Genomic DNA, 12,088 nt, shown 5'->3' on the forward strand with positions numbered 1-12,088 from the left:
ACCCCTGTCTATATAAGATTTCACAGCTGACAATGTATATCAGAGCAAAAACCAAGCCATGAGGAGGAAAGAACAGCCTGTAGAGCTCAGAGACAGAATTGTGTGGAGGTACAGATCTGGAGAACGGTACAAAAAAACATTTCTGCTGCACTGAAAGTTCCCAAGAGCACAGAGTCTCCATAATTCTTGAATTGAAGTAATTTGGAACAACCAGGACTCTGCCTGAGATGGCCGCCCCACCTGAGATGGCCGCCCCACCAAACAAAGTAATTGGGGGAGAAGAGCCTTGGTAAGAGCGGAGACCAAGAACCAAATGCTCACTCTGAATGGGCTCCAAAGATCCTGTGTGCAGATGGAAGAAACATCTAGAACAGGGGTCGGGAACCTATGGCTCGCGAGCCAGATATGGCTCTTTTGATGGCCGTATCTGGCTCGCAGACAGGGCTCCTACCTGTCTATGGGAGGGATGCACGTTGCAGCCGCACAGCTCAGTATAGTACACATGACTATGAGAGCGGGGCTGCGGCTGTGTAATTCAGCCACAGCCCCGCTCCTGAGTCCTGACATATGCGCGCGGGGTCAGCATCATGTGATGCGGCCGGCGCTGCACTAATGATCTGCGGCATTGAAGACAGAACATGGCGGGCGCGCTACAAAGCACCCCCATGTTGTCTTCAGTGCCTGAACTGCCGCTCATTAGTGCAGCGCCGGCCGCATCACCTCATGCTGACCGCGCGCGCACTTCCTGTCAGGAGCGGGGCAATGGCTGTATTACACAGCCGCAGCCCCGCTCTATAACGCCGGAGATCAGAGAACCTCTCATCTCCGCCGTTATTCCCGTGAATGCTGCGATCACAGCTGACTGCAGCATTCAGGGGAAAGTGAGAAGGGGGGATGCCCCTGGATCGCATCACAGGGAATTCCTGTGACGCGATCGAGGGCCATACCATATATGGGCAGACAGCCCAGGGTCTATTGACGGACCCCAGGGCTGTCTGACCATATCTCTTGTTGTTAGGATATACCCAAGTATGTCCTAACAACAGCCTGTGTGCTATCTGTCCACAGGCTAATGTACTGGCACATATCTGATATATGTCAGTACATTAAAGTTTAAAAATAAAGTAAAAACAAAGTATGGTTACATTTTTAAAAAAATATACACCTTCACCTTTTTTACAATAAACATTAAAATAAGTCTCAATACATAAAATACACACATTCAGTAATGGCGCGGACAACAATGTTTTTGCATCATTTATGATGTGTACGCTGTAAAAAAATGAAATAAACACGGCTTTCATTCACTTATTAATGTGAGGCGCGAGGTGCGATGAATTTACCCTCCATGTTCCTCACATTAATAGTAATTAACCCCATCATGTACCTCGCCTATCTGCGCATGCGCGAGTTCAAAGAGACAGAGAGTCCTGGGTCCTGCCGCCGATGGCCATAGTGAAGCGCTCCTGCACGAAATGGTGAGTATATCTTAAATTCTATATTTTAAGGGTAAAAGTTGGGGGTCGTCTTATACGCCCAGTCGTCTTATACGCCGACATATACGGTAGTTCTTTGATGGCCTGATAAGCATTGGCGGCAGTGGTGAGCGGCAGGGAGCATGGACTACATTTCCCATAACTCCCTGCATAGCCGCGCCGTCTGCAAGCACGCACCTGCGTCCCCTAGTGAAGCGGCATCTGCCTCCTCCCTTGTGTCTCCCTTGGACGTTCCAGAAACCCCTGGCTGTGCTGCTGCTTTGAAGGTGAACATTATAACATGGAAATTGTTACACAGCCTCATGGTCAGCAGCAGTGAGCTGCATCAATAAAGGGGCTGTGTAATACAGTGTGTCCCACCAACCCCCCCTTCCCACTTCACCCCTGAAAATAATCCCACATAATCCATAATATAGCCCCCCCCCCCCCAAAAAAAATAAAAATATGGCCTTAAAAAACATCTGCCACCCATATTACACTCTTGGGGGCTTTAAATTAATCTCTTGTGGGCATAAGAAACTGATTTAAAGGACCACTATCAGGGCAAAAATCTGTTCTGAGCGCTTTATTACAGCTCTGGAGGTCTCCCAGATGGGTCTGAGCCTCTCTTTTTTGTTCATTTTCTGTAAGACCAACACTTTTAAAAGGGCCACTGACAGATACAATTGCTCCAGCGGTCACTTAGTACACAAAGGAGTGTTCCTCTCTGCTGCACTAAGCCACCGCTGGACCTAAACAATAATTCGCTGTAAAATAATAAAATAGATAATTGACATAACTGACAATGCGTTGTGTGACATGTCCAACATTCCAGCTTCTTTCTTCTGCGAATGCCTCAAAGCTGGCATTCTCTCAACATCAGGTGGGAAGAATGCCAGCTTCCAGTCATGCGCAGGAAAAAGAAGAAGCCAGACTGCTGGACTGATGTCATGCATCGCAAGCTCACAATGTAAGTTATTTATTTAATTTTTTTACTGCTAATTACCATTGTTTCAGTCCAGTTGTGGCTTTATACAGCAGGGAGGAGCATTCCTTGCTGTACTAAGTGAACATTGGAGCGATTGATCTGTCAATGGCCCTTTAAACATATTGTACGGCTCTCGCGGAATTATATTTCAAAATATGTGGCGTTTACGGCTCTCTTAGCCAAAAAGGTTCCTGACCCCTGATCTAGAAGGTCATCCATCAATGCAGAACTCCACCAACCTGGGCTTCATGACAGAGTGGCCAGAAAGAAGCCTCTCCTCAGTAAGAGACACATGAAAGCCATCTGGAGTTTGCATAAAAAGCACCTTAAAGAGGCTCTGTCACCAGATTTTGCAGCCCCTATCTGCTATTGCAGCAGATCGGCGCTGCAATGTAGATTACAGTAACGTTTTTATTTTTAAAAAACGAGCATTTTTGCCAAGTTATGACCATTTTCGTATTTATGCAAATGAGGCTTGCAAAAGTACAACTGGGCGTGTTGAAAAGTAAAAGTACAACTGGGCGTGTATTATGTGCCTACATCGGGGCGTGTTTACTTCTTTTACTAGCTGGGCTTTCTGATGAGAAGTATCATCCACTTCTCTTCAGAACGCCCAGCTTCTGGCAGTGCAGACCTGTGACGTCACTCACAGGTCCTGCATCGTGTCGGCACCAGAGGCTACAGTTGATTCTGCAGCAGCATCAGCATTTGCAGGTAAGTAGCTACATCGACTTACCTGCAAATGCCGATGCTGCTGCAGAATCATCTGTAGCCTCTGGTGCCGATGTGTCCTCGCTCGTCTGACACGATGCAGGACCTGTGAGTGACGACACAGCGTGATCTCTCGAGAACACGGCTGTGTCTGCACTGCCAGAAGCTGGGCGTTCTGAAGAGAAGTGGATGATACTTCTATACACAACGCCCAGCTAGTAAAAGTAGTAAACACGCCCCGATGTACGCACATAATACACGCCCAGTTGTACTTTTACTTTTCAACACGCCCAGTTGTACTTTTGCAAGCCTCATTTGCATAAATACGAAAATGGTCATAACTTGGCCAAAAATGCTCGTTTTTTAAAAATAAAAACGTTACTGTAATTTACATTGCAGCGCCTATCTGCTGCAATAGCAGATAGGGGTTGCAAAATCTGGTGACAGAGCCTCTTTAAGAAATCTGAGACTGAGAAACAAGATTCTGATTAAACCAAGATTGAACTTTTTGGCCTGAATTCTAAGCATCATGTCTGTAGGAAACCAGGCACTTCTCATCACCTGCCCAATACCATCCCTACAGTGAAGCATGGTGGTGGCAGCATCATGCTGTGTGGGTGTTTTTCATTGGCTGGGACAGGGAGACTGGTCAGGGTTGAGGAAAAGATGAGTGGAGCAAAGTACAGACATATTCTGATCCAGAGCGCTCTGGACCTCAGAATAGGCCGAAGTTTCACCTTCCAACAAGACAAAGACCCTAAGCACACAGCCAAGACAACACAGGAGAGGCAACTCTGTGAATGTCCGTGAGTGGCCCAGCCAGAGCGTTGACTTGAACCCAATCAAACATCTCTGGAGAGACCTGAAAATGGCTGGCCACCGACGTCACCATCCAACCTGACAGAGCTTGAGAGGATCTGCAGAGAAGAATGGCAGAAAATCCCCAAATCCAGGTGCTCAAACTTCGTGGCATCATGCCCAAGAAGACTGAAGATTTATCGATGCCAAAGGTGCTTTCAACTAAGTCCTGAGTAAAGGGTCGGAATACTTATGTCAATGCAAGATTTTAGTTTTTCGTTTTCAATAAATTAGCAAAAATTTCTAACACTCGGTTTTCATTTTGTCATTATGGGGTATTGAGCGCAGAATGATGGGGAAAAATTTAATTTTTTTTATTTTAGCACAAGACCTCAACATAACAAAATGTGAAAAAATTGAAAGGGTCTGAAGACTTCCTGAATACATTGTATGTTCCTAGTACAATGGGTATTACGGTGTCTTCATTATTTGCTGTCTGCGAAGATGTCAATCAGACATGAAATACATATTGACAGGTAACTATATAGTAGCAGGTGGGTCTATCTATGAAGCCTATAGTCCCTATACACTATGACAATGTCCAGTCAGTGCTGACAGTGTAAAACTGTTTAGGGAACACAGCCTATTGGCAACGGGAATGGTAACACCCAGTTGGCAATGTATTCATACATTTCCAGGAGGAATAACAGAGGAATTGAACAATGCAAAGATCCAAGGAAAAATGCGCCGGAATCGTTATTTTATGACGAATACAAGTAATTGCTAAAATGAACCTGTCAGTTTTATTTGAATGACGCAGCAGGTTTTTTTGTGTGTTTTTTTTTTATCTTTGCATTTTAAAAGACAGAACTATTATATTTTTCTGTCAACATAGCTGTATGAGGGCTTGTTTTTTTTGTAAAATTTGTATTTTTCAATGGCACAATTTTGCGGCACATATAATGTATAACTTTTATTATTATTTTTAGAGGGGGTGGGTTGAAAAAAGCAGAAAATCCGCAATTTTTTGGGCTTTTGTTTTTACGGAATTCACCGTGCGGTATAAATGATATGTTAACTTTATTCTGCAGATTAGTACGACTACGGTGATACCAGATTTATATAGTTTTTATTATGTTTTACTACTTTTGCACAATAAAATTTTTTGGGGGTTTAAATATTATTTTTGGTGTTGCTGCATTCGAAGACCCATACCATATTTACTTTTGTCAGCCTAGCTGTGTGAGGGCTTGTTTTTTTGCAATATTTATTTTTTCGGGTAGATGCAATTACGTTGATATTAAATTTACATAGATTTTTAAATTTTACCACTGTTACAAAGAAGAAACTTTTTTATATTTCCATCGATTGTGCGATTTGAGGGATTGTTTTTTTGCGGGATGAACTCTAGTGTTTATTGTTACCATTTAGGGGTACACACAAATTTTGTTATCACTTTTTATTCCGTTTTATGGGAGGCGGGATAATAAAAAAAAAACTGCAATTCTGGCGTTGTTGTTCAGTTGTATTTTTTTTACAGCGGGATAAATAACGTACAAAGATGGCAGACGTAAGTATTCAGACCCTTTACTCGGGACTTAGTTGAAGCACTTTTGGCATTGATAAGCCTTCAGTCTTCTTGCTTGTGATGCCACCGGGTTTGCGCACCTGGATTTGGGGATTTTCTGTCATTCTTCTCTGCAGATCCTCTCAAGCTCTGTCAGGTTGGATGGTGACGTCGGTAGGCAGCCATTTTCAGGTCTCTCCAGAGATGTTTGATTGAGTTCAAGTCAGCGCGCTGGCTGGGCCACTCAAGGACATTCATTAGACCGGCCGCCATGGAAACCCATCAGCCCCCCTTGATCGCGTTGCGGGGACGCTGATGGGGGACAGAGGAAGCTTAGATGATGCGGTCACTATTATTATAGCTGACACCCGCACTTCGTGTTAAATATTTGCCACCAGCACCGTAAATGTACAGCGTAGGGCGGGAGGAGGTTAAGAACTGACAGAATTTTTTAGCTTTTGCCTTGCCGCATTCAGTCAGCAATAACTTCTTTATTTTTACACCACTCCCTGTGATCACCTTCTCAGAGAAGAGGCTCCCAGCCTCTGATGTCCCAGCCATGTTTCCCACCGCTACGTTTAAACTCATGGTAGGAGACACAGCCGCGATCATCATTGGAGATATCTTGCAAATGTTCTGTTAAAGGGGTTGTACATGATTAGAAAAACATGGCTTCATTCTACAAGATACAGCGCCACACTTGTCCATGGGTTGTGTCTGGTATTGCAGCTCTTCTCCATTTAAATGATTTTCGGAAGAAAGCAGCCATGTTTTTGTAATCCTGTACAACCTTTTTAAAGGGGCATTCCCATCTGGGACATTTATTGCATTTCAAAAGTGTATGTCATGAATATCTGACAGATGAGAGTTCAAATTTTGAGACTCCCACCTACAGGAAAAACACAGCGGCGAGTTTCACACCTCCCATAAACCACAATGGAGAGGGAAGCCTATGTAACTATGTAAGGGATATGACATAAATGTCTCAGATGGCAATACCCCTTTAAAAGATCACTGCTGATTTTGCCTAGTGCAGGGTATGAGGGGCACTGCATAAAACAGGGATTCAAAGACCACCAAAGAGAGCATATCACTCATGCACTGCCCCCTTTGGCCTGAACTAGGCATAGCACAGTAACAATTTTGCCTGGATTGCCCCTTCAAGTTTCTTAAAATATAACTCCTATAGCCATGCTAACTGTGTCCTGAGGGCCTGGGACCCGCAGAGCAAAGCATCACAGGCCACATATTGTGCACCCCTATTCTATATACTGTGGGTCATATATATGCCTTATGTCAAAAGTGGAGTTGTTTGTATTACTTCTGATCCATAAACTCCGGTATATTTTTGTATAAACTTTTATGTACATCAATGACACTGCCATATAAACATACTGATATACAACGTATCCTTGTCCTTTGCTCAAGAATGTTAATGTCTATTTCCTTCTAGTTGACCATGTGGTTCCCGACCCTGGATCAAATATTTTGGCCTCATTTGAAAAATGGCACGAGGTGGCCGATACCAAATCCTGCTGTGATTACTCCCTCCATGTGGACATCACCAGCTGGTATGATGGAATCCGAGAGGAGTTGGACATTCTGATACAAGACAAAGGTATGTACTGTGGGTATACAGAGACCTGTCACTACTTAGTGTAATAAATATCACAAGCAGAAAAGTCAAGTTCTACGGAGTGCAGCTGTGTTAAAGGAGCTGTCCCGCCAGGACAACCGCTGTCAATATACCCATATGCCATACAAGCTGAGGCATGTTTCCCACCTCATTTTACTAGTGAGTTTACTGCTAGAACATAGATCCATGACGGCTTTGAGCTCATAGTATATAGGTAAGGCCAAAACTCCAGCTGCTCCCTCCTTACTCTAGACCCTTCACAACCACATTATGAAAAAATAAAAAATACCGCAATCCAGCGCTCAGTCCAAGCCCCCATCTTCTCCCTGGCTGCTAGGGCTGAAGGTGCTGTTGACATTTATGTATATACACAAGAGCTAACAGTGTTCCCTCTTTACAGGTGTCAATTCATTCCAGGTGTACATGGCCTACAAAGATCTATACCAAATGACCGATAGCCAGGTACCTACATGCTCCAGTATACTGTATATTGTATTTATATGGCAGTAGTATATAAGTTATAGACATTTTATCATTGTAACATGTGGTCCCACCCAACGTTGCACGATGCATCGAAATATCGATACTATTTAGATGCCGTGCACCCTCAAACAGTTCAATACCGTTAATTCATGTATTTCGATACAACGAAACACACCAACGCAGGTGTAAACCCAGCCTCTGAATGTAGTGAGAACGTGGCCGCGGCTGTGTAATACAGCCATTGCCCCGCTCCTGACAAGTGTGCGTGCACGGTCAGCATGATGTAATGCACGGATGACAGGGAACATGACGGTCGCACTGCAAAACACCCCCATGTTCTGTCTTCAGTGCCGGCGCTCATTAGTGCAGCACTGGTCGCATCACCTCATGCTGACCGCACGCGCACACTTCTCAGGAGCAGAGCAATGGCTGTATTACACAGCCGCAGCCCCGCTCTGATCGCCGGCGCTATTCCCTTGAATGCTAAGTAATGTTAAGTTTACATTTTTTTATTTTTTTTAAAAATACACACACATTTTTTTAAATAAACATTAAAATAAAAGTCTCAATACATAAAATATACACATATTCAGTATCGTCGTGACTGTAATAACCTGCACAACAGATTTATAGTGTAATTTATGACGTTTACGCTGTAAAACTTTTTAATAAAAACTGCTTTCTTTCACTTATTAATATGGGGCACGATGTGTTATGAATTTAGTACCTCCATGTGCCTCACATTAATAGTAATTAACCCCATCATATACCTTACACATTAACCCAATGTTGTCCATTATGACTGTGTGAAACATGATGGGGTTAATTACTATTATTGTGAGGCACATGGAGGTTCCAAATTCATCACAACACGTGCCTCATATCAGAAAATGGAAGGACTTTTTTTTAAATTTATTATTGGCAAAGTATTGTTTTGGTATCGATAATCGCAATACTATACAAAGTATCACTATCGAAGTCCCAATACTGGTATCGTGACATCCCTAGTCCCACCATTGTGAATTTTTGTTACTGTGGGGAGTAACTATGAGCTTCCATCTTAAGGCCTCGTTTACACGAGCGTGATATACGTCCGTGCGACGCGCGTGTTTTTCACGCGTGTCGTACGGACCTATGTAAGTCTATGGGGGCATGCAGACAGTCCGTGAGTTTTGCGCAGCGTGAGTCGGCTGAAAAAAACTCACTACATGTCCTATATTTGTGCACTGTTCGTGCATCACGCATCCATTGAAGTCAATGGGTGCGTGAAAATCACGCAGGTCACACGGAAGCACTTCCGTGCGAACAGCGTGATTCGCGCAACAGCAGTCAAACTCTGAATGTAAACAGAAAAGCACCACGTGCTTTTCTGTTTACAAACATCCAAACGGAGTGTCATAATGATGGCGGCTGCGCGAAAATCTCGCAGCCGCGCATCATACGCTGATGACACACGGAGCTGTTATGTACCTTTTGCGCACGCAAAACGCTGTGTTTTTTGCGTGCGCAAAACGCACACGCTCGTGTAAACCAGGCCTAAAGGAGTTGTCTGAGCTTACTTAAAAAAGGTTGTCTGTTTCTTTCAGAAACGGCTCCAATCTTCTTTATTGACGGTGTTTAGTATTGCAGTTTAGCCCTATTCAATTGTTTGGGCCTGAGATATAAAACCAAACAGAATCTACAAACAATAGTAACACTTTTTGTTGGGGGGGGGGGGGGGGGTCAGACTACCTTATTTAATCCCGGACTACCCCTTTACAGTATTTCTATGTGTGATTACTATGCTGTCTCTACAATTTATATATTTCTGTATTTATTACTATATTGACTCTTTGTTCTTCTTTTTAGATGTATGAAATCTTTACCTTCCTCAAGGGACATGGTGCTGTAATTATGGTGCATGCCGAAAATGGAGATTTAATAGCTCAGGTGAGTGAGTTTCTGTTAGTTGGACTTCACACAGAATATTACCAATGAGCAGCAGCATTTTATCACGCAACATGAATCAAATGTGTGGATTTTCTTGTAGTATATGAAAGACTGTAGACTCTCATGTGCATAAATTTGGTGATAGATAAAAAACAAGAACAAAGAAAAATATGCACCGTGCACGCCGCAGGACCTTGGCTAGGAGTCCAAGCGAAGACAAAAGAAGAAAAAAAACAGCACTCCAGACTTGAAAAAGTAAAATAAAGTGGATACTTTATGAACTCATATATGTGATGCTTCACCTCACTCCTTGAATCCTATCTCAAGCAATGAATAGTTGTACAAGGAGGGTATATAAACAAATTAATACTCATTAACGATGATTCAAGGGGTTTTCCCAGAATCATAAGATATCACCTATCCACGGGATAGGTGATAATTTTCTAATCGCTAAGGGCCCCTCCGCTTGGAACCCACCGAACGTGAAAACGGAGGTCCCTAACCGCCAGATCCTCCTCACTGCACCCCCGCAGTGCCTGAATGGAGCGGAGGTTGAGCATGCACACGCCGCTCTATTCAATGTTTATGAGAATAACGGTGACAGACGAGCGCTGTACTTGGCTGTTTCTGTCATTCTGGCATAGACTTTGAATGGAGCGGCAGTGCGCATGCTCGACCGCCACTCCATTCAATGGCCTCCTCACAGTGGTGGAGCAGTGAGGAGGAACAGGAAGTTTGGGACCCCCATTTTCACAAAAGGTAGGGCTCCCAGCGAGCAGAAAATGATCACCTATCCTGTCTATAGGTGATAGTTTATGATTCTGGGAAAACCTCTTTAAATACAATTAGTGTGACATTATGAAAAAGATCATAAGCCAATATATAATGTATAAACAATAAGCATCGTGTGATACAAATATATCGAAACATATATACATCAAAAGTACATATAATGAAAATCCCATGTAAATAAATATAAAGTGCTATCATTGGATGAACGAACTATACAGGGGTACAATACGAGTGAATTACAAACTCACCACCAAACAAAGTTACAAAATAATAATAATATATTTGTCGTCCACCATTTACTTTGAAAAAATTGAGCATGTGCACTTACATAGAGCTAAGGCTTCGTTCACATCTGCTTTGGGGTTCCGTTCGTGGGTTCGACCAGACCTTTCTGTCAGGGGAACCTACGTATGGAAACCAAATGGAAACCATAGCTTTCCATTTGCATTACCATTGATTTCAATGGTAACCCTTCCGTTGCTAATGGTTTCCGTTTGTCTCCGTTCTGTAAGGTTTTGTTTTTTTTGACGGAATCAATAGCACAGTAGATTGCGCTATTGATTTCATCAAAAAAACGGAAATCTTACAGAACAGAAACCTTTTTCAACGAAAGCATTACCATTGAAATCCATGGTAATGCAAACAGAAGCTATGGTTTCCATTTGCCTTTTCGTTGGTAGGTTCCCCTGACGGAAAGGTCTGACGGAAACCCATCAATGGAACCCCGACGCAGATGTGAACAGGTCCTTATAACAATATTCCATTTATTTGCCAATATAATTATAAGTTTCCATTGAAGATCCTGGCATTCTAGATAGAACAACTATCTGTAATGGTGCCGAGGGGCAGCTGGGACCAAAGATAAACAAAATAAAGGCAGAGATAGCCATTGTAAGGCATGTCAAAAACGGCAAAAGTCTTCATATGCGAGTCAATATAACTTTATATAAAGGCGATGTTCCTAATTAGAGATGAGCGAATCATCTCTAAAGGAATTTAATTCGGTCCAAATTTCCCAAAAGTTTTTGGGTTTTCGCAAAAATTCGTAAAAGTCCTAATATACACCACTAAAAAAAATCTAACTAATTGTAATTGTACCCACAGTCAAAAGTAATCGTATATGGCTTTTACAAGGTTTAGGCTAACATTCAATTCAGACATAGGCGAGGATCTCGTACTGCAATTATGTATAACATAAAAATGTACCAAACTCAAAAATTCATGTTAAAAAAAATTAATGTTCAAAAATTGGTCATGTGGACATCTTTACTAAAGCACACATGTTCCATATGTTGAAGACGCAATTGGGTAATATAAGCTCTTTACCGCTGTGGCTCTCTGAGCCTAGTAACTGGCGTATATGCCCTTTTCAAAGATGTCCGCTGTGACACACTTTATGCAAGTGCGCGAATGCTTCATTTTTTCAAAGTGGACGAATGTGCTCCTAACTTTATTGACCTCCGCAATGTGCACTTTATAGTGCTTATGTGTGTATTGCCTGTCATTAGATACAATTGTTTTGGTCTATTTAGACCACCTAGTGCGCTTTTGTTATGCTTGTGGACGCTTTCTTTCTTTAAATGGCGATAATACATTTCCGGTTTGCGATGTAGGGTGACAAATCTATTAATGTTATGTAACTTTGTTTAGATCTATACTGATGAGATTGTAATAACTTTTATTGTACCCGTGTATGCTTCATTGATCTA

General features: G+C 42.6%; 1 protein-coding gene across 2 annotated transcripts in view; it reads left to right on the forward strand.

The window, feature by feature from the left end:
* Positions 1-12,088, forward strand: part of CRMP1 (collapsin response mediator protein 1) — a 76,401-nt gene that overhangs the window by 47,863 nt on the left and 16,450 nt on the right. For both annotated transcript variants that reach the window (XM_075857974.1, XM_075857983.1), the window contains exons 4-6: positions 6,993-7,157; positions 7,576-7,637; positions 9,507-9,587. In XM_075857974.1, coding sequence (XP_075714089.1) covers positions 6,993-7,157; positions 7,576-7,637; positions 9,507-9,587 — 308 coding nt within the window. The remainder of the gene's footprint in view (positions 1-6,992; positions 7,158-7,575; positions 7,638-9,506; positions 9,588-12,088) is intronic.

The sequence above is a fragment of the Rhinoderma darwinii genome, chromosome 1 (genome assembly GCF_050947455.1).
Source record: "Rhinoderma darwinii isolate aRhiDar2 chromosome 1, aRhiDar2.hap1, whole genome shotgun sequence".
Taxonomy (NCBI): Eukaryota; Metazoa; Chordata; class Amphibia; order Anura; family Rhinodermatidae; genus Rhinoderma; species Rhinoderma darwinii.